The 25,265-nt window shown below is 38.8% G+C and overlaps 2 protein-coding genes across 2 annotated transcripts; both read left to right on the forward strand.

Annotated features, from left to right (window-relative positions):
- Positions 1 to 23,271, forward strand: LOC6048069 (ubiquitin carboxyl-terminal hydrolase 14). The gene is made up of 8 exons (XM_038251515.1): positions 1 to 16; positions 703 to 895; positions 1,090 to 1,265; positions 1,331 to 1,435; positions 1,490 to 2,053; positions 2,112 to 2,177; positions 22,400 to 22,694; positions 22,757 to 23,271. The coding sequence occupies exons 2-8, from the start codon at positions 880 to 882 to the stop codon at positions 23,071 to 23,073; spliced, it is 1,539 nt and encodes a 512-aa protein (XP_038107443.1). The 5' UTR covers positions 1 to 16; positions 703 to 879; the 3' UTR covers positions 23,074 to 23,271.
- Positions 6,692 to 13,719, forward strand: LOC6048071 (transcription factor YY2). Its single transcript, XM_038251520.1, has 2 exons — positions 6,692 to 7,210; positions 10,973 to 13,719. The coding sequence occupies exon 2, from the start codon at positions 11,040 to 11,042 to the stop codon at positions 12,336 to 12,338; it is 1,299 nt and encodes a 432-aa protein (XP_038107448.1). The 5' UTR covers positions 6,692 to 7,210; positions 10,973 to 11,039; the 3' UTR covers positions 12,339 to 13,719.
- Positions 23,272 to 25,265: the final 1,994 nt, after the last annotated feature.

Genomic DNA, 25,265 nt, shown 5'->3' on the forward strand with positions numbered 1-25,265 from the left:
GACAGGCATAAAATTTGTGGTGATATTCCAGCCTGATGGCAAGATTGTCAAATTGTATATATGGGCCGCGATACTCACATTGGTTGGACCGTGGACCCCGCTATTTGGTCGCTTTACCCTTCTGACGCTTAATATAGGGTAAAAGAGCCAGCAAATGTGCAATTGAAAAAAAGTTTTTTTTTGTGAAAAAATATTTCAAATTGTGTTTTTGATGAATAATTTTGAATATGTTTTGTCGAAAAATAAATAACTAGAAAAAATAAAATATTATCCAGCCTTTTGAGGACGAAATCAATCGTTCACATTTTTTAATGTTAACTTTATTAACATATTTTAGTGTTAAATGAGGTTAAATGTCAATATTCCAAGAAGATAATGTACAGCTTGTGACGATAAACTACCTTTCCTTTACTTAGAAATCGTATCCAGAAGGAAAACGATCACCAGCTATGTTGGTCCGCACCGGGTTCTGAACTCCCATTTGCGAGGCGGAAGCCTTACCGCATGGCACGGTCTTAACAAAAAAAATAACTAGACAATAAATAACAATTTCCAATTACAAACCTAAATATTAAATAAACTTTTTTTCAAATTAACTTATAAATGGCCTGTATACCCTATTTTGTGCAACCAGTTTATGGAGCATTCACCCTATATGGACTGTCAAAAGTGAGGTTCATTTTTTGACAAGCTTGCCACCAGTCTGTGATATTCGCAACTCATCTCTCTCCCTTTTCATTCGCTTTTTGGCTGTTTTCTGTGGCAGAAGCTTTGCGCGAGTTTTTGCTGTAAATTTCGGTAGATTTGTTCACCTTGTTCCTTGTTCGGAACCGTCGTCGTTACCACCGTCGTTCTCTGCCGGATTCAGGACACGCGGAAATGCCTTGCTTTACTGGTAAGTTTTTTTTTTCTCTCCCGAAGAGGGAAGGTTGTTTGTTTTGATTTTAGGGAAAGTATCGCTGGAAGCGATTGAGGTTAGAAAGTGTTGACAGATTCCTCCGGGATCGGTTGGTTTTGTGTTTGTTCCGAAATGGGGACACACTCGGCAAACAAAGAAGACTTCTAAAATTTGCTGTTTCATTCTTGCAGTGAAAGTGAAATGGGGAAAGGAGAACTTCCCGAACGTCGAGGTCAACACGGACGAGGAACCGATGCTGTTCAAGGCCCAGCTGTACGCGCTAACCGGAGTGCAGCCGGAGCGGCAGAAGGTCCTCTGCAAGGGCATCAACCTGAAGGACGACGAGTGGAACATGCCCATTAAGGATGTGAGCGAGTTTTGGTTCGTTCTGATTGCAGAGTTTCTGACAAAGAATCTTGTTATTTTCCGCAGGGAACCGTTTTGCTGCTGCTCGGGACGAGGGAGGAGGTTCCGCAGGAACCCGTTGAGAAGCCCAAGTTTATCGAGGACATGAACGAGAGTGAGCTGGCTACTGCTGTGAGTTGAGTTCGTCTTCCAAGCGAGATTTCCGACTTATCAATCCCCTTTCAGCTGGAACTTCCCGCCGGATTGACGAACCTGGGCAACACGTGCTACATGAACGCCACCCTGCAGTGTCTCAAGTCGGTGCGCGAGCTGCGCGAAGCGCTGAAGACCTTCCGCGAGGATCCGAGCTCGGCCGGGTCATCCGGTGGCGGCCCGTTGGCCGGCCTGGCTTCCCCAGGGGCGATCACGACCTCGATGCGGAACCTGTTTGACGATATGGAGCGCAGCGATACGGTCACGCCGGTGCTGTTCCTCCAGCGGCTGCACATTGCCTTCCCGAACTTTGCCCAGACGGGCGAGAACGGAACGTACCGGCAGCAGGACGCGAACGAGTGCTGGTCCGAGCTGCTCAAGATGCTGCAGCAAAAGTTGCAGCCCTCGAAGGGAGATTCGGACCAGGCGTTGAAGTACAGCTCGTTTATTGATCAGTGGTTCGGGGGGTCGTTTGACGTGCAGATGAGCTGCACCGAGGCGGAGGACGAACCCGTGAGCAAATCCAAGGAGAATTTCCTGCAGCTGAGCTGCTTTATTTCGACCGAGGTCAAATACATGCATTCGGGAATTAAGTTGGTAAGGTTTTCGAATTGAATGTTCTGCTACAAATGTTGCAACAAAACTCCCCTTTCAGAGATTGAAAGAGCAATTGACAAAACAGTCACCGACGTTGGGACGGGACGCTGTCTACACGAAAACGGTAAGTACTAAAATATGTTAACCTGTGCACTGATTTATGCAAAATTAAAAAAAAAATCATTGAAATCAAGAAACGATTCGATGGCAACTTAAAAACATTCGGTAACAGCCCTGCAAAGTAGGGTAACCAAATTTATGTTTGACCTATCTTTATTTTTGAAGGCAAACAGTTGCTCAAAAGTAGCAAAATATGTGCTTTTTTGCTATTCACAACCAAAACAAATTAAAATATAATTTTGGTTTTTTTTACCGAAACCTAATTAAATTTCTGTCACCAAATTTGCGCGTTCTCCGTCTGAACCTATCGTCTATGTCTTGTCAAGCTTTCATCGCGAAAGCTTCCAAAACACACGTTCGAAAGAGAGTGCGGAGAATCGAAACACTCCTCTCGCTCTCCCTCTTGCGCAAAAATTCTCACTCTTCTTCTCCCTTCCGCCATACCAACAACCGCAGAGGCCGCGGCCGCCGCGTTTGTGTGCATGTTTTTGTAAACATTTTTTCCCGACCCCTCGACCGATCCGGCAAAACGAAAATTTTCTAGAATAATCACCCCCCGCGCGCGCAAAAATTGCCTCATTCCATCGCTGGGAGCCGCTATTTTCGGATTTTTGCGCACTATTTTACCAATTTGCCGCAGTTGCAGCGCATTTCGTAAACATTGACCGCCCCCGGCGCGGGACTCGAGTTGCGAAGCGAAAATCAAAACATGTGGCCATATTGAATTCGATTGTCGGCCGCCATGTTGGATTCGAACGTAAACAGGTCCCGCGAGAGCAAAATTGACGGGATCGGCTGAGGGCGCTAGTTTTCGAAGCTGGGAGAGGGAGGATGGAAACTGGTGAGAGCGGAGTGAAAGGTTTCAGCGGAGCTTTGTCATGAAGCACAAAGGGTAGAGTGATGCAAACGGAACCAACCTTTAAGAAATATATATTAAAGAAAATAAAAAATATATAATTCATTTCAATTAAAAAATTCGAAATGAAGAACTAAAAAAATAAAAATTCATAAATTCAAATAAAAAGTGATTAAGCTCTTAACATTTGAAATTCAAAAATACTTAAAATAGAATAATCAAAATTCAGATTACAGTACCGTCCCGTTTTTGGCAACTTGAGGTGATTTTTATATTGCCAAAACAGGTATGTTGCCAAAATCGGGAAATCATTTAAAAGAATGTTTCTTAGAAAGAACTACTTTACATGGTGTGGGAACTCTCCATAAACAACGGAAAGCCCTCTAAAGAATTACCAACCATAATTAACAAACTAGAATACTTTTTCACAATCAAAAATAAATTTTGTTTCTTACTGCACTTATTGACTTCTGTCAGTTTCTAGCTGTCTGCCGCGCCGTTTTAGGACCCCAACAGGGTGCGAGCCCTGTTTTTCAGCTTTGTCAGACTTTTTTCGGAGTTATTGGAGGTTACTGTCGGAAGGTCCCCTGAGAACACCGTGAGTGATTTTGCTCGTTCGTGTCCAACTACCCCTATTGGCCCTTCATACGGCAGTAATTTGAAGATGCTCCTTTTAAGTCTGGGCCACTGTAATTCTAGGCAACCGCTACATAGGTAATCCTTGTGGCCCTGTCTGTTATTACATCAAATCAAATCAAAAATAAATTTTGTTTCTCACAAATTAAAAAACCTATAAAATTTATTGTGAATTATCTGCATTGTTTATGGTTAATTTACGTGATTACTGTTTCAAATTCATAAAATTTTAAATTGATAGGTCATTTGACAAAGAACTTTTTGTTAGGGCTCTATACTTTGGCAGTAACCCAGAGTTTTCACTAAGCGAAGTGAAACGCATAAAATCAAATTTTCGAAACAAGTGCAAGATTTAAAACATTTGTATCTTTCTTCCCTCTCGACCAATTTGAACGTTTTACCAAGCAAAAAAGGGGATGATTAAAATATTTTTTTAAACATGTTTATGAAAGTACTTATTTATTTAAGGGGTTACATACCTGTAAATCGGCAAAAATGTCAGAGATTGGTATGAGCACACACCTAAACATTCTTGTAAAATCCGTGTGCATGATGAAGGCCGATTTTCAATAAGTTTTTTTTTTTTTCAAAAAGATAAAAATATCTCTAACTTTGCCGTATAACTGTTTCGTAATTTTTTGATTTTTGTATTTTTTTAAAGCAAAATTTGAAAATCACAGGATATGTCTTGAGACGCGGGTTCGATTCCCGCCTTATCCACTGAGCTTCTATCGGATGGTGAAGTAAAACGTCGGTCCCGGTTTCTCCTGTCTCGTCAGAGGCGCTGGAGCAGAAATCCCACGTTAGAGGAAGGCCATGCCCCGGGGGGCGTAGTGCCAATAGTTTCGTTTCGTTTCGTTTCAGGATATGTCTTGAGAGTCTTCACTCGAAATTTCAGCCAATTTGGCTCTTGCCATCTCGACCCCTTTTGGCACCCGTAAATCAACTCGGTGTTTAGAGAAAAACGCTCATTAAGTTTGACAGTTCACTTTGCACATGTCAAAATGTTGAGCTTAAATCATCTATTTCTAAGTTTTACCATGAAATATCTTCATGAAACTTTCAGGAGTGACTGAAAATCATTTTTAAGTGGATTTAATAAATTTTCTATAATATGAAATTTTGTGATTTTCTACATGTATGTAACCCCTTAAGAGCGAGTTTTTCACCAATGTGTAACAGGTCGTATCGAGGTGCTCCAATTTGGATGAAACTTTCAGCGTTTGTTTGTCTATACTTGAGAAGAACTCGTGCCAAATATGAGCCCTCTACGACAAAGGGAAGTGGGGTAAAACGGGCATCGAAGTTTTAGGTCCAAAAAACCTAAAAAAATCTTAAAATTGCTCGCATTTGCGTAAAACTTCATCAATTCCAACTCTCTTATATGCATTCGAAAGGTCTTTTGAAGCACTTCAAAATGTGTCATAGACATCCAGGATTGGTTTGAAATTTTCTCTTAGCTTGTGCAAATTACTGTCAAAAATGGATTTTTTTAAAACCTTAATATCTTTTTCCAACAGCCTCCAACACCCATACTCCTATGGGTCAAAAGATAGACAATTTCATGGACTATAAGCCTATTGTATTAACTTTTTGGCCAATCGCAGTTTTTCTCATAGTTTTTCGATTTTTCTGCAACAAAAATTTTACAACGTTAGTTTTTGCCCTGTAGGCCTCCATAGCGGCACTTTTTGGTCTCAATTTTGTCATATTCGGAATCATCGGAAAATTTCACGTAAATTAGAAGTGTTGGAGTTGTAAATTTGATTGGAAAAATTGCCAATTAGAATGAATTAAAATATTTTTTAACAATTTGTTGGATTAGGGGTAAAACAGGTTTTCGCCTACTTGATACAGCATTTGACGTATTGATCATAGGGTAAATAAAATCTATTTTTTTTTTCAAAAATGTTTTATTTAATTATTTTTTAAATCAAAATTACAATTCCAATACTTCTAACTTACGTGAAATTGTCCGAGGATTCCGAATATGACAAAATTGAGACCAAAAAGTGCCGCTATGGAGGCCAGCAGGATAAAAACTAACGTTGTAAATTGTTTGTTGTAGAAAAATCGAAAAACTATGAGAAAAACTGCGATTGGCCAAAAAGTTAATACCATAGGCTTATAGTCCATGAAATTGCCTATTTGACCCATAGGAGTATGGGTGTTGGAGGCTGTTGGAAAAAGATATTAAGGTTTTAAAAAAATCCATTTTTGACAGTAATTTGCAAAAGCTAAGAGAAAATTTCAAACCAATCCTGAATGTCTATGGCACATTTTAAAGTGCTTCAAAAGACCTTTCAAATGCATCTAAGAGAGTTGGAATTGATGAAGTTTTACGGAAATGCGAGCAATTTTAAGATTTTTTATGTTTTTTTGACCTCAAACTTCAAAGCCCGTTTTACCCCACTTCCCTTTGTCGTAGAGGGCTCATATTTGGCATGAGTGCATATCATGTATAGACAAACAAACGCTGAAAGTTTCATCCAAATTGGAGCACCTCGATACGACCTCTAGAACAAACCGAGCAATATTTACAAATACTGCTGAAATTTTTGGCTCGAAATGTTGCTCTGGAAATAAAAAAAATATATGTATACATATATTTCCATATCTGGAGTTTTTTTGAAAAGGTCCAATAAACCAAATATTCAGTTTTTGCTTTCTGGGTGTTTTTTGATACCCTTGACTCAAGGCGGTTTGAAAAACACCCAAAAGGAAAAACTGGAAATTTGGTTTATTGGACCTTTTCATAAAAAAACTCGAGATATATGGATCGTTGTTACAGCCTCCTTCCCCCTATCCCCTGCATTACGTAATGACAGAACGCTCCCTAATTCCTTATTCGTTTTCATAGAACTTGTCCAACATTTGACACCCTACCCTAAAGTTGACCGGTGAAAAACTTCCACCATTGAAACATTTCCCCGCTTTGCTCTCTTTTGCGAGAGAAATCCACCGCGCGAACAAAAGAGCGCGCGAGCTTTTTCGAACTTCGTCGTCGTCGGCTCCGGGCTCTGCCGCTGACTGGCTCTCGCTCGTCAGACAAACGAAACGACGACGACGACGGCAGACATCTTTGTTTCCTGGCGGAGTGAACTAAATCGCACTTTTACCGGATTTAACCCGCGGTTCGGGTTCGTGCGCGCGTGGAAATGCATTAACGCGGCCGGCTGTCATCCAGTGGAGTGTACTGTGCGCGTGCCGGAAGTGGCCAAGGGGCGAAAAAGTGGCCCTCGGATTGCAAGCGGAAAAGTTCCTTCGATTTCGGGCCCGCTCGTCTTGTGGAAGCTCCGCGGGGTGGGGTGAAAGGGAGAGGGAGACGGAGAGGTGTGTAAAGTGCGCGAACGAGAGAAAGGGAGAGAGAGAGAGCGAAGAGGTGCATGAGAAGAAGAAGAAGCAGCAGCAGCAGGGCCAAGCAAACATCAACAAAAGCGCGACTGTCGCGGCCGCTGCCGGTTGTTGAGGGAGGAAGGGGAGAAGAAGAAGGAGGTCGAGGAGGAGGGAAGTGCAGCAGCTGCCGTGTTCGGGAGGAGATTCGGGTAAGGAACTTTCGTAGCCCACTTGGATGGGATGGGAGACGACTCTTGATGGGGTACACAAGAACGCGCGTGCAAACACACACACACACACAACAACAAACAACACAAGAAGAGCAAGTAGAAGAAGAGGAAGCTGTTGTGTTGTGTGTGCGGTGCGACGATCTGCTAGGGCGATGGATCTGGCCAGAAATCGATTCCACAGAATGGACCGTTTCACAGAAAGTTTGAATTCACAATGTTTTGATTGCAGGCTTTAATTGTTAGCAAAGTCGTAGGTATTTAAATTCTGTAATAGTAATAATAGTGTAATCTACGTCATAGCTAGATCTATATAACTTATCTTATTTAAATCGTTAATCTAAGCCCATGAATATGGTTTTGTAAGTGCTATTATCAAACGCAGCAACTGTAACAGCCAAGAGATATGATGAAAAATCATTGAACAAAAGTACGAAATTGTAGAGGACACCGACGTTATGTTCAACGAAAAGGGATTTGACAAGTATCATAACTTTAAAGAAACATCCGGAGCATCTACAAAAGCCTACAAACCCCTATGGAAGAAACACGAAACAATACAAGAACATTATTGCGTAGCAGTGCAAAGTGTGTATGAGGTTTGTCACAATAACCCTTAACAAATTAAGAATCAACCAAGTCTTCGTTCAATCCATGGAATGTTGAAAATTGTTACCTACATCCCTTCACTAATATGTCTTCCACAAAGTTGTATCCAAGACAAAAAACTGAATAATGTAACAATTCTAGTAACCTGATGTTCACGTCTGTAATCGGGAAGAGCGTTTCAGCTAGCAGACACTTACGTCGGGGTTTGGAAAGTTGACGTTTTGCTCTTAAAATTGCAAACACTCTTCATTGACACAAAGGGCTCTAAAATGGTTATTAGTTCGGAAGGATGCAGGGAAAATGTCTTCTACGCTTGTAACTTTTTAGGATGAACACTAACCACTAAGCCTTAACCGATTTGGCACAGGCTAAGGAATAAACCGTGTCGGCCTTTTAACATAATCTTGAGATCAGGAGAGGAGTTTATAGTTAGATTCGGAATGTTTTTGGTTAAGTTTCACAGAGTAAGAAGTAACTTAGATTTAGTAGTTCCGTTAATGATTCCAGCAGCCTTGGAGTGCATCAACTGAAATTTTATAGTACATACTGTGACTGCAAATGCTACAGTCATTACAACGTGAGATTTAAAAGCATTAAATGTCTTTGGTCTCAGATTTTCCAAAGGTAACAAGTCACTTGGAACGAAGACTTCAGGGTCAACCAGATCAACGATATTCCGTTTCTTTGCATTCCCACTAAACTTAACACAAATTAGTTGGTTAGAATGGGTAAGCTCAGCAGCACAAAGTGCGTGAAGTGTGGTAGAAACCAAACGGCGAATTTCCGTGGTTGTGTCGCGCGGAAAAAGTACCTCGATGAGCAGGACATGAAGATAATCTTGGCGGATTCTCACACAATCGGAAGTCCTAGGAATACGGTGAAGAAAGAAATAACACGTCCACGCGAAGAATACACGTATTTGCTCTGAATTCTTCAAGAGACACGAGTGGAATGGTTCCAGAAAACGAAAGAGCGCGCAAAACGATGCTTCTGTGCTGTCAAAGTTGGTAGCACTCGTCGGGCCAAGACCGAGGCATTAAATACTAGGGGAGCAATTCTTATTTCAACCTCCGAAGCCGCTTCTGCGAGCGCTTCTCCCCCGGGACAAGCTGATGTCAGCGGTGATGATCTCTTCCGGAGTTTTTCACTCTTGCTGGAGAGATGCTTGCCCGCTTTCGTGCATGCCAGAACAAGGCAGCTCAATTGCAAGCTCTCAGTGAGCTGATGAAGAAGTACATCTACAACGGATAAGCTGTCTTGTGCAGCGTAGTTTTTCAGCGGCAAAAGACAAAACATTCTATCCTTTTCCTTAGCAAATCTCGATGGTTTTTTCAGTTTGCCTTCTCTTGCTAGATCTATTGTTAGTATATCCAACTTCATAGTACAAAAATCATAGTTGAAAGGAACTCCAAAACTCGTTAAGGTTATAAGAAATACTAAATTGTGAATATGTTATTTGGGGTTGGTCGTCTTGACCAAGATATTCAACGCTTGCCTGGCCTTGGGCTACTTTCCGGTCGGCTGGAAGCACGCAAACGTGATCGCCATCCCAAAGGCGAACAAGGACATAACCTATCCAGGTAATTTCCGCCCGATCAGCCTTTTGAGCAGCCTGAGCAAACTCCTCGAACGGGATAAACCGTAACCTGGAGACGGAGCAAATCGCCCCCCACGAGCAGTTCGGCTTCAAGCCGGGGCATTCGACGGTGCACCAACTCGCCCGCATCTCGGAGATGGTGAAGCGCGGCTTCCTAGCGGGGAAATCGACCGGCATGATCCTTCTCGACGTCGAAAAGGCTTACGACTCCGTGTGGCAGGATGCCGCAGTGTACAAGCTCTTCCGCTCGAACCTCCAGCCGTTCCTGGTCAAGAGCGTCGAGTCGTTCCTGACAAACCGGACGTTTACGGTGACTGTCAACGGCGAGCGTTCCTCCGTCCACAACATTCCCTTCGGCGTGCCCCAAGGATCAGTGCTGAACCCGACTCCTCTACAACATCCTCACCTCCGACGTGCCGATGATTGATGGAGTGTCGTACGCATTCTTTGCGGACGATACTGCATACTTGACGTCGGACAAGGACCCGAAGATCGTCGTTACCAACCTTCAAGCGGCACAGAACAACCTCGAGGAGTTTCAGCGGAAGTGGCGCATCAAGCTGAACGCTGGGAAAACCCAGTCCATATTCTTCACCGGGAGGCGTGCTGCTCGGCACCTTCCCCGCAGATCGATCAGCGTCAACGGCCATCCTGCAACGTGGAACGACGATGTCACGTACCTGGGAGTGGTGCATGACAAGAAGCTAAAGTACGACAAGCACGTGAACTACATCATCGGGAAGGTGGATCGGTCCACCAAAGCGCTCTACTCCCTGCTGAATCGGCGGTCGAAGCTGAGCATCAGGAACAAGTCGCTGGTGGTCAAGTGCATCATCCGCTGCTGCGGTCTGGGGCAACTGCGCCAAATCGCACCGTAGGCGACGGCAACGATAACCTTCAGGACTTCCTGTGGGATGTCAACGAATCCGCTCATCGAAGCACTCCTCCGTCAACAACTGTGATATTAGTTTTTAAGCCAAACATAGATCTAGGGTTTTTTTTCTCAAGAATTGTTTTCCCTAAAAGTGCACTCAGCTAGCAAAATCTAAACATAGAAATATGTACTCTCCCTGCAAAGGCTTTTGAATTAATCTCAGTTGAAAGGTTCTCCAAATCTCTGAATTGCAAATGTAACATCCTGGAACAGAACTGCTGAATTCTAATAAAAACACAAATTGAAATTGAATATGTTATTTAGATTAGTCGGTTAGAAAAAGCACGTACCTTACTGCCATCAACATAGAAAGCTTACATACCAGGCCAGACCTACAGCGTAAAGTTAACCACAAAGATGATTGGTTGACATTTTCAAACATGTTAAGAGGCAGTCGTTATTATATGATTGAACTATTGTAATTGATATTAAAATAACAGGATAGGATAAAGTAAATATTCCTAGGAGTTAGATGTTAGAAGAGCTAAGCTATGTTTAGTATTCTGTGAAACTATGGTCCAATCTGTGGTATTTCTTTCTGGATCTAAAGCATTCCTAATTTGAGTAGTTTTTGCTAACGCCGAAGATTTTCCTCTCCTTCCAGGCTTGACGCAGAGACAAACTGGAACAGTAGACGGAAGTGAGAGGAGCACACAGCAGCCGGAGCCGGGATGTCTTCCCACCAGGATATCATGTGCGAGGTGGAGATCGACTCCAACATCGTGGAGGTGGTAGACCACGTGGACGGCCACTTTGGTGCCGAGATGGGCGGTTACGAGCAGTACGAGGTCGGCGTCGACGATCAGTACGAGGAGGTGACGTGCGAAACGGAAGATTCCCAGGGACTGATGATGCATCACATGGACGACGACGAGGAGATCCTGCACCAGGAGGCGGACATTCAGGCCCACGAAGAAGTGCTGGACTCGTCGGGCGATCCGATGTGCGTGTACGGCGACATCAATCTGGAAAACGAAATCTACATCGAGTCAACGCCCGGGCCGAGTTCACGGAAGCGAAAGTCCGGCATGAAGCAGCCACGGATCGTGAACCGGATCCGGTCCAACGACGTCCACAATCTGACCGCGGTCGAAACGCTCGATGTCAATCACAAGCCCCGGCGGTGGGAGCAGAAGCAAGTACAAATCAAAACCATGGAGGGCGAGTTCAGCGTCACGATGTGGGCCTCCGGCACGGACGACGACGACGGCTCGAACCCCGAACCGGACCCGGACTACACGGAGTACATGACGGGCAAGAAAATCACCCAGGATCATCACTGCGGCATGACCGGTATCGATCTGTCCGACCCGAAGCAGCTGGCGGAATTCGCCCGACCCGGCCACAAAACGAAACTCGGCAAACTTTCGAGTGGAGGCGGTTCGTCTGGGGGAATGTCGTCGAAGGCGGGTGGCGGCGGTGGTGGCGGAGCTACCTCCGGGGGTGAATCGTCCGACCGGAACATTGCCTGCCCGCACAAGGGTTGCAACAAAATGTTCCGAGACAACAGCGCGATGCGGAAGCACCTGCACACGCACGGTCCGCGCGTCCACGTGTGCGCCGAGTGCGGGAAGTCCTTCGTCGAGAGCTCCAAACTGAAACGGCACCAGCTGGTCCACACTGGCGAGAAACCATTCCAGTGTACGTTCGAGGGCTGCGGCAAGCGGTTCTCGCTGGACTTTAACCTGCGAACGCACGTCCGGATACACACCGGCGACCGGCCGTACGTGTGTCCGTTCGACGGGTGCAACAAAAAGTTTGCCCAATCCACCAATCTCAAGTCCCACATCCTGACGCACGCCAAGGCCAAACGGAACAACAGCGGTGGGGGTGGAGGGGGAAGCGGAGGTGGTGGGGGTGGCCGCAACAACAACCTCATGTCCCAACACGCCATGATGCCGTCGCAGTCGTACGTCAAGATGGAACCGGTCGACGACAACGATTCCCAGTACATTGTCTACACGGATTAGAGTGCGGTCGTCCGGAACAACATACACAACTCAGGAGCGGAACTGGTTCTGTTTTGCTTCACGGATCTTTTTTTTTATTTTTCAATTCCGCAGCAGGAATTACGAGCATCCTTATTATTATTTTTTGTAATTTCATACCCCCCTTAAAGTGCGTGCGTGTGTACATAGAAGAAGAAGAAGAAGGAGAGAAAGAGTTCTTGCAAAGTCAGCAAATCCATGCAATTTCCCGCTTTCCCCCCCAATACAGGTTGTATTTTGAATTATTTCTAGCGGCAGCAGTTTTACTTCTTTTAAAAAAGTTTCAAACAATTTGCCCCCTCCCCCCTCACAATTTGATACCCATAATGTTTGCGAGCAGAGCATTAACGTTAGAGCGCGTTTAATCTGTTTTATCAAACTGCAAACTTATTGATCCCAATCGATACTAAGATTGGGCCGTTAGCATCTGCAGCAGGAGAATAGATTGAGTGGAAAAACAAAGAATTGTCCGATGGAGAGAGCACACAGAGATAGCGAAGGAGTATCTGTCTATTATATTTTTACAACACAATGCAAAACAGAAAAACAAAAACAAAAATTCTAGTAGTGTATAATAAATTTTGTGAGAAATGAAAGTCTGGTGTGCGAGTTCGAGTGTGTGTGAAAGAGAAGAAAAAACAACTCAAAAGCAACTCGTCCCGTTTTTCAAGCCACGAAACCAAAAAAAAAACAAGCAAACGCAATTCTTTTCGACTGTTGCCATACCCAGCATAAACACAACACCCATAATCAGAGAACGAGAGAGAAAAGCAACCGCCCATAATACGCGTGTGTGCCGTTCTTTCCTTGCTCTGTTTTTATCCCTGCCTTCTCAGTCGTTTTGTACCTTATACAACAGACTGCTTCTTCCTTTACTCCCCGTGTCCCTTCCCTCCCCCTCCCCTGCCTGATGAATGAATGGATTTTTGGGCTGCCCGAACCCCAAAACGCGCAGCAGAATGTCGAGCGCGTGATTGTCTCCTGTGCGTGTGATTTATCTGTAACAATAATTCTTACTGTAACGTTTAAGGTGATTTATTTTTTAATAAGAAAACAAAAAACAAGCAAACAGAAAAGATTGAATGGTAACAAAATCTACAAAAAGAAAAGAAAAAACAAACAAACAACAGCTGCAACACTGATTTATTATTAGTTGTAAAGAAAAGAAAACAAAAAAAAAACAAACAAACAAAACATGGAAAAGCAAGAGCAAGCAGACTACAATTATGTAAAATCGATTAATTTAAACATTAGTGATATGAATTACAATTATCCTTACACAAGTGTAGTTACGAAGAAATTAAGGAGCAAATAAGAAACATGTGAAAAAAAAAATAAACAAAAATGTGAAAATGTCTCAAAATTTATGTTTTATTTAAGCAGTGGGCGTAGAAACAGAACAAATCAAGCTGATGTTTTTTTCGCTGCTGATTTGTACAGAAAATTTAAAATGAAGCGTTGTGTGAGTGATATCCAAACTCAAATACCCGCTGACCGGCAGCGAAACGATGGGAAAATGGAGAAAGTCCAAGTGGTTTATGGATGGTCCCAAAGCGAGATTTACTTGCAGATACCGTGGAGAATTTCCCTTGTCCTCTTAACATGGACTTCGATAACCATCGCATAAACACAGGGGGATGCCAACGGCAGCCATCATCGCAAACTACACACAGTAAAAAAACAAAATATTTATAATTCATGTTTTTTTTATAACAATTTCTGAATTACTTGAGTAAAAGTCAAATTGCACAGTACAGCAATTCCAGCTCAAATCAGGAATTTTTCTGGTACTTTTGTACCCGACCCTCTCCGATTTCAATAAATTTTTTAGACATGTTATCCTAGGCCTATATAAGCCATTTTAGTGTATATGGAGCCAATTGCACTCGAAAGTGACATTTGAGAAGGGTGTAATTTTTTTAGATATTTTTGTATTCTGTAATTTAAAAATGACTGTATCTCGAAGCCGTTCGCAAAAAATCGGGAAAAAGTCTGAAATGGGCAAGGAAATGGGAAAAGTCGGGAATCCCAAGCATACTCTTTTGAAAATTATTTTCGAAATCTTGAATTTTTTAAAATATTTTGTACAATTTTAATTTAAATTCACTCAATTCTTCCTTAGGAACTTACATTAAATTTAAGGTTCCTTTCACTATTTCACTAAATCCAATATCTTTTTTATAAATGTAAAATGTTTCTCTTGAACTTTCTGTGAGCATGGGTAAATAACTTTGGATAAAGCTTGATTTTAGCTATCGGGAAACTTAAAAATCCAATCGTTGTTCGTTCTGAATGAAACAATGGATAAAAAGTTATTTTCGTTTTGAAAACAGAAAAAATATTGAAATTGCAAAAAAATAATTTTCAAGAAATTTTGATTTAAGTTATTGCAAATGTATTTAAAGAATTTGACTCTTTAAACATCTATATATAAAAAATTTCGACGGTTTTGTTCGAATGTGAATCAGCTCAATACGGAACGTCGGATCGAGGTGCTCTTTGTTGCGTTGGGTTCTTATAAGTCCAAGGAAGGTTTTTACGCCAAAAAGTGACAACTTTGGCCACTCTAGAACCGATTTCGGAAAATTTGCAGATTGCATGGGAAAAATTACATAAAAACATATTTTGATCACAGGAGGCTGAATAAGCAAACAAGCCAAAAACGTCAACAAACGAAAAAAAAAACAAGTCGAAGTTTGTCGGGTTTAGCTTGTTTCGCATAAAAAAGTGGTGAAACATCGAACTTACCAAACTGAATTTTTCATTGAAAAAATTAAAACTGTTTTATACTGACAACTATTTAAATCAAAATTGATTTTAAAATCCAACATAAAAATTCACAAAATTAAAAACGGAACTTTGATAAAATCATTTTTAACCAACTGAACAAAAATAATTATGTTTTGATTTTAAGAAAATTGTCAACAGTTTGATTTGTTATAATTCATTAAAATATTTCTTCGATGGTTGATAGCGACTATTTTTAAAGAGTTTTTTGTTTCAAATCATTCTTTAGATAAGAAATGTCTATTATTTGAGTTTCTGGAAAAGTGAGCATGAGCATGAGCATGGTTGACTGCCAATGAGCTGCTACTCCGTTATTGACAGATCAGCTGAAGTTAAACAATGAATCAAAAATGATCAGTGGGAGCCAACCATCCGTTCACTGTTTAACCTCTGAAGATCCCTACTTTATTAGTCAATACCGGCGCCCTCCCAAGAAGCCTGCAGTTCAACGAAAGGGAGGAATGTTAGTCCGATAGTTGAAGTTGCAGACTCATCAAGCACATAGTTTTTCGCTATATACTTGTTGATACCGCTTGAGACCGTTGAATCCACAGCATCTCCTTCAAGCATCACGTGATTATTTTTTTGGGTTAGTAGGATAAGGTATTGGCTTTTCGATGCCTCCCGAGCTACGACGCTATGGGGAGGACTTTCATAACAGACCCGTCGGCGAGCCTTCCGAGCAACGATGCTATGGGAAGGTCTTTCTGGTTAACACACAAAATCACACAGTTATTTTGCTCCACTATTAACTCGACGATCCAAATTGTCAGTGCGTCTTTCGATCATTATATACAGTATGTAAAAAAAGTATTTACACCCCTTGGGCACTATGCACATTTTGTGATGAAACATGTAAAAAATTTAAAGTTTGACAGGAACCTAGTACTACGTTTTGTTCAGAAACTATTGCCAAACATTTTGCTACAAAAAGCTCAAGAAAAGATGATTTCTATAAAAAGTTATATAACAACTACTATTACGAAAATAAAAAAGGTACAAAAAAAGTTTGTACACCTTTCGAAAAATTAACATAAATAATGTTATTTGTTGACAAATCACCATAAATCCAGTCTCCCAACTCCAAATAGGCATCCTTGACTGATTAAAAAAATAATTTGGATTGAATATAAAGTTTACAAACTACTTAGTATAAAAGTTTATATAACTCTGGAAATTTTATATAAAACTTATCTAAACTAAATTTTGCAAACTTTTAATTCAACTAAATGTCAATATTTTACCACAGAATTGCTAAATAAACATTTTGGAGTGGGTATAACACCGTTTTGGGGGTATTTGTATCGATAGAATTGATTTTTCGTTGGAATTTTGTACCAACCTGGAATTACGTCGTCGGAAAATCCGCCGGCATCTGAACCGGCCCACAATTCACAAGTCAATCTATGTGGCATCAGAAAGGGCATAAAATTTCCGATCTTTTGATACCCATACATCCAGGTTTTCTTTAAAACCCACGTTTTTAAATACCTAGGCAAAAACGTTGTTATGGTTTCGTTTGAGCAACCTACCAAAAATGTATGGAATTTCGTAATTTTTGTTCTCGTGGATCAAACTTACTTTTTGCCCCGGTATTTAAAAACGTAGGTTTTAAAGAAAACCTAGATGTATGGGTATCAAAAGATCGGAAATTTTATGCCCTTTCCGATGCCACATAGGTTAACTTGTGAATTGTGGACCGGTTTGGATGCCGGCGGATTTTTCGACGACGTAATTCCGGGTTGGTACGAAATTCCAACGAAAAATCTATTCTAGCGATACAAAGACCCCCAAAACGGTGTTATACCCACTCCAAAATGTTTATTTAGCAATTCTTTGGTAATATATTGACATTTAGTTAAATTGAAAGTTTGCAAAATTAAGTTTGGATAAGTTTTATTTAGAATTTCCAGAGTTATATAAACTTTTATACTAAGTAATTAGTAAACTTTATATTCAATCCAAATTATTTTTTTAATCAGTCAAGGATGCCTATTTGGAGTTGGGAGACTAGATTTATGGTGATTTGTCAACAAATAACATTATTTATGTTAATTTTTCGAAAGGTGTACAAACTTTTTTTGCACCTTTTTTATTTTCGTAATAGTATTTGTTATACAACTTTTTATAGAAATCATCTTTTCATGAACTTTTTGTAGCAAAATGTTTGGCATGAGTTTCTGAACAAAACTTAATACTAGGTTCCTGTCAAACTTTAAATTTTTAACATGTTTCATCACAAAATGCGCATAGTGCCCAAGGGGTGTAAATACTTTTTTTACATACTGTAGAAATGGCTTTTTCACCGCAAAAAAATAAAACCTCGAAAAATTTAAACACAATCCACCCGACGCCGTGCCTTCCGATCAACGATGATATAGGAAGGGCTTTTAAAATCACAAAACAATAAATTAATACACACACAATTCACGACCAAAGGCACACAAAAAAAAATCATTTTTCACTCCGTATATTTTTTACACCACCTATACAAATTATGCACTCACCCCATAGAAATAGCGATACTAAAGCACACACACAAAAATTAACCTGAATAATCACGACTTCGCGTCCCCACTTTCAGCGCACCAATCTCTATTATTTGAGTTTCTGGAAAAGCCGGGAATTTGAAAATGGGATTTGAGTGGTCACCCTTTATGATTAAAAGTTAACTTTTAAGGTGAAGTCACGATTTTCTTTCGTTCTAAATGTCTGAGGAAATAGCCAAAAATGTTACAAAAAGACTCACGAAAAATGCAGGATGGTATGTCTCTCCTAAAAAAAAATACAAAAATCATTTACTAAACCTGTTTTTTTGAAAAGTGGAAATAGAGGAAATCGATTTTCCAGACAATTTTACATAAATGTCTCCATATTGACCATTGCCTTTAGTCCAATCGTTGCGAAGTTACAGCGGTTTTAAAAATAAAAATCTCGAAAAAAAAGGCTTTTTTGGTGTTTTTTGGCATTTTCTATATGACAGACTTGATTTTCCAGTCTCGAAAATATTTTTACAGGAAAGCTCGACCAATTTTCCATAAGTTTGTTTTTTCGACTTTTTTTATTTTTAAACCGCTGTAACTTCGCAAGGATCGGACTTAGGACAATGGTCAATATGGAGACTTTTATGTAAAATTGTCTGGAGAATCGATTCTCACTATCGGGTTTTGAAAATTTTGACGTTTAGACCACTTTTCAAAAAAACAGGTTTAGTAAATGATTTTTGTATTTTTTTTTTTTTTTTAGGAAAGGAGGAGTCTTTTTGTAACATTTTAGGCTATTTCCTCAAAAATTTTGAATGAAAAAATCGTGACTTCACCTTAAAATTTAACTTTTAATCATAAAAAATTAAAAAATCCCATAGAAGTTACGTGTATTTTTCTTTCAGTGTATTTTTTTCAGAAAGCCCGTCCAATTTCCTACAAGTTTGCCCAGTCACGAAATATTCTAGCAGAGCTGGTTCTGTCAGAATCCTGCTAGAACGGTGGAACATTTCTGCTCGAATGCTCTAAGAATATCCAGCTCTCTAAGAATTCTGCTAGAATCTTGCTAGATCGTCGTGACTGGGTGTCTTTGACCACTTTTTGGCTTCGAGATACAGTTATTTTTAAATTACAGAATACAAAAATTACGCCCTTCTCAAATGTCATTTTCGAGTGCAATTGGCTTCATATACACAAAAATGGCTTACATAGACCTAGGATAACATGTCTACAAAGTATCAATGAAATCGGAGAGGATCGGATACAGTACCAGAAAAAAAAGAAGCTGGAATTGCTCAGTAGTTAAGTTAAACGTTTCGTGTGATAAAAATACAATTTTAAATAAGGCCACCGGCCAGATGTGTTCTTAATGATCCCAACTTTAATAGATTACTTTGCACATTAATTAAGAAAAATCAAGGGCGCGTCAATGTGGGAAAGGGAAGTAATTTGTGATTGTAGACGGTATTGTTTTGATTCGCAGTATGTTGAATCAACTGCTGTGGATGTACCTGAAACATCGCACAACGGGGTTTCTCTTCTCTTCATTTTCAGCTACCACCTATCTTCTGTTTATTTTGTTTCACTGATTTTCTAACGCGGCTTTTGTTTACTATCCTCCATTTGATTTCGATTTTATTCATTTGATTCTCTTATTTCTCAACGCTTTTCCTCTCTATTTTACCAATTGATGCTGCTGTAACAAACTGTCTGCTTTCCCTTAATTTGGCAGCGATGTCAATTTTGTTTATCATGTGCCTTTTCTTTATTTATCTATTTGAATAATTTCTCATCTTCCCTGTAAATTGCCCTCAATACAATGTAAGCTTGTTTGTTACCTCTATTTATTAACTATTGTTAATTTCTTTATCTACTTCATAAATCACTATCTTTCTTTCACTGTCCATTGTTTTGAAACTTCACATTTTTCTTAAGCAAGTGAGGTTCGAGCCCTTACTCAATTTATGGAATGGTTAAAGGATTAACACAAATATTACTATTGTATTTTTGGTAAACTTTTATAACATGCTTAGGACCAACAATTGTAACAAAACACCGCGACAAAAGAAATAGCAACAGATAAACAGACTCAACAATAGGGAAGATTTCAGGAGAGAACAATACACAGTAAATAACAATTAGTTTTTGAATTCAAACTAAAAATAAAACAGTTTTTGCTTTAATGAAAGTTGATAGGCACACTATAAATGGTTAGGCGCTTATACTTACATCAAACCCTACGCAATGTACCACCCCCGCCCGAGTTAAAATGCGTAACCGGAAAAGAAGGTGTGCATGCCTGGCACGAACACTCAAAGCGTGTTCTAGCGTGCTGCTCGTACTGACTCAGAGCAAGGGTGAGATGTAGGTGTAAGGGCAGTGCGTGTTCGTCGGGAACCTAGTGCATAAGATCGGTCAAGGCCCGTTCTCACACTGAAAATTGCGAATGGGATCGAATGTGTTTTGACGAAAAAGTTGAAGAATTGGATTTTTTTTCCTTTTTGAATACGACTGATAATGTTTTAATAATTTTGTATTCGATATAAAAATATTGAAAATTAAATTAAAATTAAATTGGTCGAATGAGAGTAAAAAAAGAAGTTTGGAGTTTTTTTTTAAAGGTCCAATAAACCAAATTTCCAGTTTTTGCTTTTTGGGTGTTTTTGAAATTGCCTTGAGTCAGGGGTATTAAAAAACACCCAAATAGGAAAAACTGAAAATTTAGTTTATTGGTCCTTTTCAAAAAAAACTCCAGAAGTTGTCTTTATAGCTGTCGGCCATCGTGTCGCCAACTGTTTATTGCTAGTACCAACCAGCAACCTCTGGATTATGAGTCCGCTGCGCTGTCCGATTGATCCACACTGGCGGGACCGAAATGAATTAAACCAGAGTGAAAATAAACTTGACAATAATCATACAAATATCTATTTTCTTGCTGAAAATTCAATAATAATCTGAAATTTGTTAAATTCAATAATAATCTGAAATTTGTTAAATTCAATAATAAAAATATTAATTCAAAAATAAATATGCCAGAATATGGAAAAACAAACATTTCTGAAATTTTATATGAAAAAATAAGTAATAAAATAATAAACCCGGGCAGACGGTAATAACAAAATTCATGCCATTTCAATAATAAATACTGTTGAAATAACAAAATGTACTATGGAATATTCTACAAGGAACAACAAAAATCATAGCGGAATTCAAAATAAAAAAAATGCAGAATTAAATAATAATTTTAATATAAAAGTATTTATAAATTCAACAGCTTTAAAAAAAAAATAAACCCGAAACCCTGAAAAATAAGTTGTATGAGTTGATATTTCTAAAGATTCTAAAGTTGTAAAGTTTTAAAAATCTGAAATATACAAATTCTAAATTACGAAAACCTCGAAATTCTAACATTCAAAAACTCTTTTTTCCAAAATTAAAAAAATATCCAGAATGAAAAATTAAGAATTTAGGAATTTAAAAATAAGAAGAATTAAATAAATACAAATTTCAATATTTTAAATTTGAAGATAAAAAATTTAGAATAAAAGGACTTCAAAATTTAAGAACTTAATAACTTAAGAACTCAAGAACTTAAGAATCTAGGAATTAAAAATTCAAAAAGCCTTATTTTATAATTTTCCAATATTCTAGTTTAATAATTTCATAATATCATAGCTTCATAATTTCATAACATAAGTGTAAATTTATAATTTCATAATTTTATAATTTCATAAAACATATTTTTATAATTTCATAATGTCATACTTTCATTATTCCATAAATTTATATTATCATAATTTCGTATTCTTATAATTTTAAAATTTGATTATTTCTAGTTTTTATATTAAAAATTCCAAATTTATTTTTTTTAACTTAAGAAATTTTAAATGATTGATTTCTTAATTTTGTACTAGCGGCCGACTGCCAAGTCAAGCTCGTTTTATAAACAAAAAAAAATCTTTAATAAAAAATAACTTCAAATAATTAACATTACAAAACATGAAAAGTTCTAAAATTAATATTCCGAGGTCATCGTCAAAATTCATTTCAGAAAATCAAAATAAGACTTCTGACCTAAAATATGATTCTATAAATGTCTGATTTTCTGTATTAATTCGGCATTTAAGAGTTTAGAAAAGATAAAAATAAAAAAAATTAAGAATGCAATGCTTTAAGAATTTCGAAATCAAAGGATTTCAGAATTTAAGGATTTTTTAATTACAAATTAAAGAATTATAGAATTCAACAACTTGAAAATTCAAGACGTGGTAATCAAAAAACAGTTCTTATTTTTTATTGATTCGTCAATATTTTTTTTTGTGTTCTTTGTTTTTAAATTTTATCGTTTAAACTCTAAAATATGAAGAAGAGTGTGTGGGTCAATTGGACCAAAAAACATAATAATTTTAATTCTATTTTTTTGGGTGTGCATAGATCAAGGGGCTGGAAACTCTAATATTACTCTAATTATACTAACGATATTCCAGTATACTTGTTAGTATACTAACCGAAAAACAATAAACTGTTAGTATATTAAGATACTCTCAGTATATTGGTAAGTATACTGGCGATATGTAAAGGAAATAATAAGTATACTAACATATATTTTGATATACTGGTTAACATAACAATTATAGCTCTAAGAGTTTCCAACCCCTTGGCATAGACGCCCTTGTTTCCATCACGTCCCGCCATTTTGTAATTTTGTTAGAGATCAGATCAGAACCAGGATTTTCCCTATAAATTCTTTCATTTTTCTATTCCCCAACCCAGTCCCTGATCAGCCGGCTGCCAGCCTACCTGACGGTGCAGTTCGTCCGGTTCCAGTACAAGGGCAAGGAGGGCATCAACGCCAAGGTGCTCAAGGACATCAAGTTCCCGATCGATTTTGACGCGTTCGAGCTGTGCACGCCGGAGCTGCAGACTAAGCTGGCCCCGATCCGGGCCAAGTACAAGGAGGTCGAGGACGCCGAGCTGGAGCGGAACCTGAAGGGAAAGCACAAGACCAAGGCCCAGCTCGAGACCGAAAAGCCCAAGACCATTCCCCAGCCGTACTGCTTCGAGGATGGTGAGTCTCGTGGACCAGCTGTGGAACTTTGACTCTTTTAAGCCTTGTTTTTGTTTCTTCAGATTTGGGCAGCAACAACAGCGGTTACTACACGCTGCAGGCCGTGTTGACGCACCAGGGCCGGTCCAGCTCGTCCGGTCATTACGTGGGTTGGGTGCGCCAAAAGGGCGACCAGTGGATCAAGTTTGACGACGACTGTGTCTCGCCGGTGGACACGGAAGCGATCCTGAAGCTGTCCGGCGGCGGTGACTGGCACTGCGCGTACGTGCTCGTGTACGGACCGAAAATTCTGGAACTGCCCGTGGATGACGAGGACAAGACTGCTACCGAGGGGGGCGGAGACAGTAAAGCTTCGGAAGAAAATATGGCTGTTGATTAGGGAGGGGGATCGTGAGAAATGGGAAGCTTGACGAGAATGTGTATGATTTCGCGCGATTTTGGTTTTGCCTGATGTTTGTGTCTGCAAGTCGATCGCGAGAGCTGGGTTGATTAATTATTGGAAAATTATTTAATGCGAATGAGATAAGCCGAACACATTTTTTTTTTTTAATAAACTAAACAGCTAATAATTACATTTGATGCTGGCTTCGGTTTAAACATGTTCTTTAAGCATCCGAAATAAATTCCTTTAACTGTCCATGTTCGCAGAAAAGAAGTCTTATGTTCTATAGTTTAGCGACCCCAAATTAATTAATTAAAAAAAAAATCAGTGACCCAAAGACTTACGATGAATTTAAATCAATTTAAAGTTCACTTGCCTGTTTTCGCAATCACTGCTAGATCCGCGCAGAAAAATATTTTGTAGAATCAGCCTGTACGAGGTTTGATTCAACAAAATGTTTGTTGAATATACTGCCGTTCTACGCATAATTGTCCCATGTAATTTTTGGACGATTTTGACTTTTTGACATTTTTAAGTTTAGTTTGCCGTATACTTTTAGAAAAAACACATAAAATCTAGTACTTTGTTCGGAAACTAATCAAAAACAACACATTAGTTTAACGCAGCATTATGACTTATTTACCTATTATATAGCAAGAGGATCATAAATAAGAGTGATAAACTACTAACTGGGGCGATTAGGGACACATAGGACGGATAGGAACCCACGGTACAATTATGCGTAGAAACATAGAAATCGGTCGAAAAATTTCAATCGCGTTTTTCTCAGTTGCACTTTTTTGAATATGGGACAATTATGCGTAGAACGGCAGTATTAATCAACGCCGATTTTGCGTTGAAACAAACCTTGATTTTCTTAATTCCACTAAAATCTTTTGTTGTTTTGAAAAAGTTGATTTGACGTTTGACGTTGATTCAACAAAAATCTTGATTTTCAAATCAACAAAACGTTTTGTTAATTCAGAGCAGTTCTCTACGGAATCGGTCTTTTTTCTTTAATTTTAATTTTTGTATTTTTTAATCCGGCTGAAACTTTTTTGGTGCCTTCGGTATGCCCAAAGAAGCCATTTTGCATCATTAGTTTGTCCATATAATTTTCCATACAAATTTGGCAGCTGTCCATACAAAATGATATGTGAAAATTCAAAAATCTGTATCTTTTGAAGGAATTTTTTGATCGATTTGGTGTCTTCGGCAAAGTTGTAGGTATGGATATGGACTACACTGAAAAAAATTGATACACGGTAAAAAAAAATTTGGTGATTTTTAATTTAACTTTTTGTCACTAAAACTTGATTTGCAAAAAAACACTATTTTTAATTTTTTTCATTTTTTGATATGTTTTAGAGGACATAAAATGCCAACTTTTCAGAAATTTCCAGAATGGGCAAAAAATCTTTGACCGAGTTATGATTTTTTGAATCAATACAGATTTAAAAAAATCGAAATATTGGTCGCAAAAATTTTTCAACTTCATTTTTCGATGTAAAATCGAATTTGCAATCAAAAAGTACTTTAGTGAAATTTTGATAAAGTGTACCGTTTTTAAGTTATAGCCATTTTTAAGTAACTTTTTTGAAAATAGTCGCAGTTTTTCATTTTTTAAAATAGTGCCCATGTTTGCCCACTTTTGGAAAAAATATTTTTGGAAAGTTGAGAAAATTCTCTATATTTTGCTTTTTCGGACTTTGTTGATACGACCCTTAGTTGCTGAGATATTGCCATGCAAATGTTAAAAAACAGGAAAATTGATGTTTTCTAAGTCTCACCCAAACAACCCACCATTTTCTAATGTCGATATCTCAGCAACTATAGGTCCGATTTACAATGTTGAAACATGAAACATTCGTGAAATTTTCCGATCTTTTCGAAAAAAATACTTTCAAAAATTTTAAATCAAGACTAACATTTCAAATGGGCGTAATATTGAATGTTTGGCCTGTTTGAAATGTTAGTCTTGATTTTGAATTTTTGAAAATATTTTTTTCGAAAAGATCGGAAAATTTCACAAATGTTTCATATATTAACATTGTGAATCGGACCTATAGTTGCTGAGATATCGACATTAGAAAATAGTGGGTTGTTTGGGTGAGACTTAGAAAACATCAATTTTCATGTTTTTAACCTTTGCATGGCAATATCTCAGCAACTAAGGGTCGTATCAACAA

The sequence above is a fragment of the Culex quinquefasciatus genome, chromosome 2 (genome assembly GCF_015732765.1).
Source record: "Culex quinquefasciatus strain JHB chromosome 2, VPISU_Cqui_1.0_pri_paternal, whole genome shotgun sequence".
NCBI classification, from domain to species: Eukaryota; Metazoa; Arthropoda; class Insecta; order Diptera; family Culicidae; genus Culex; species Culex quinquefasciatus.

Excerpts from the sequence above, each read along its gene's own strand:
- LOC6048069 (XM_038251515.1), top strand. Across the intron at positions 1,266-1,330 it reads GGAACATGCCCATTAAGGAT|GGAACCGTTTTGCTGCTGCT; the intron begins GTGAGCGAGTTT and ends TATTTTCCGCAG. Across the intron at positions 2,178-22,399 it reads ACGCTGTCTACACGAAAACG|TCCCTGATCAGCCGGCTGCC; the intron begins GTAAGTACTAAA and ends TCCCCAACCCAG.
- LOC6048071 (XM_038251520.1), top strand. The coding sequence starts at position 11,040 with ATGTCTTCCCACCAGGATATCATGTGCGAGGTGGAGATCGACTCCAAC.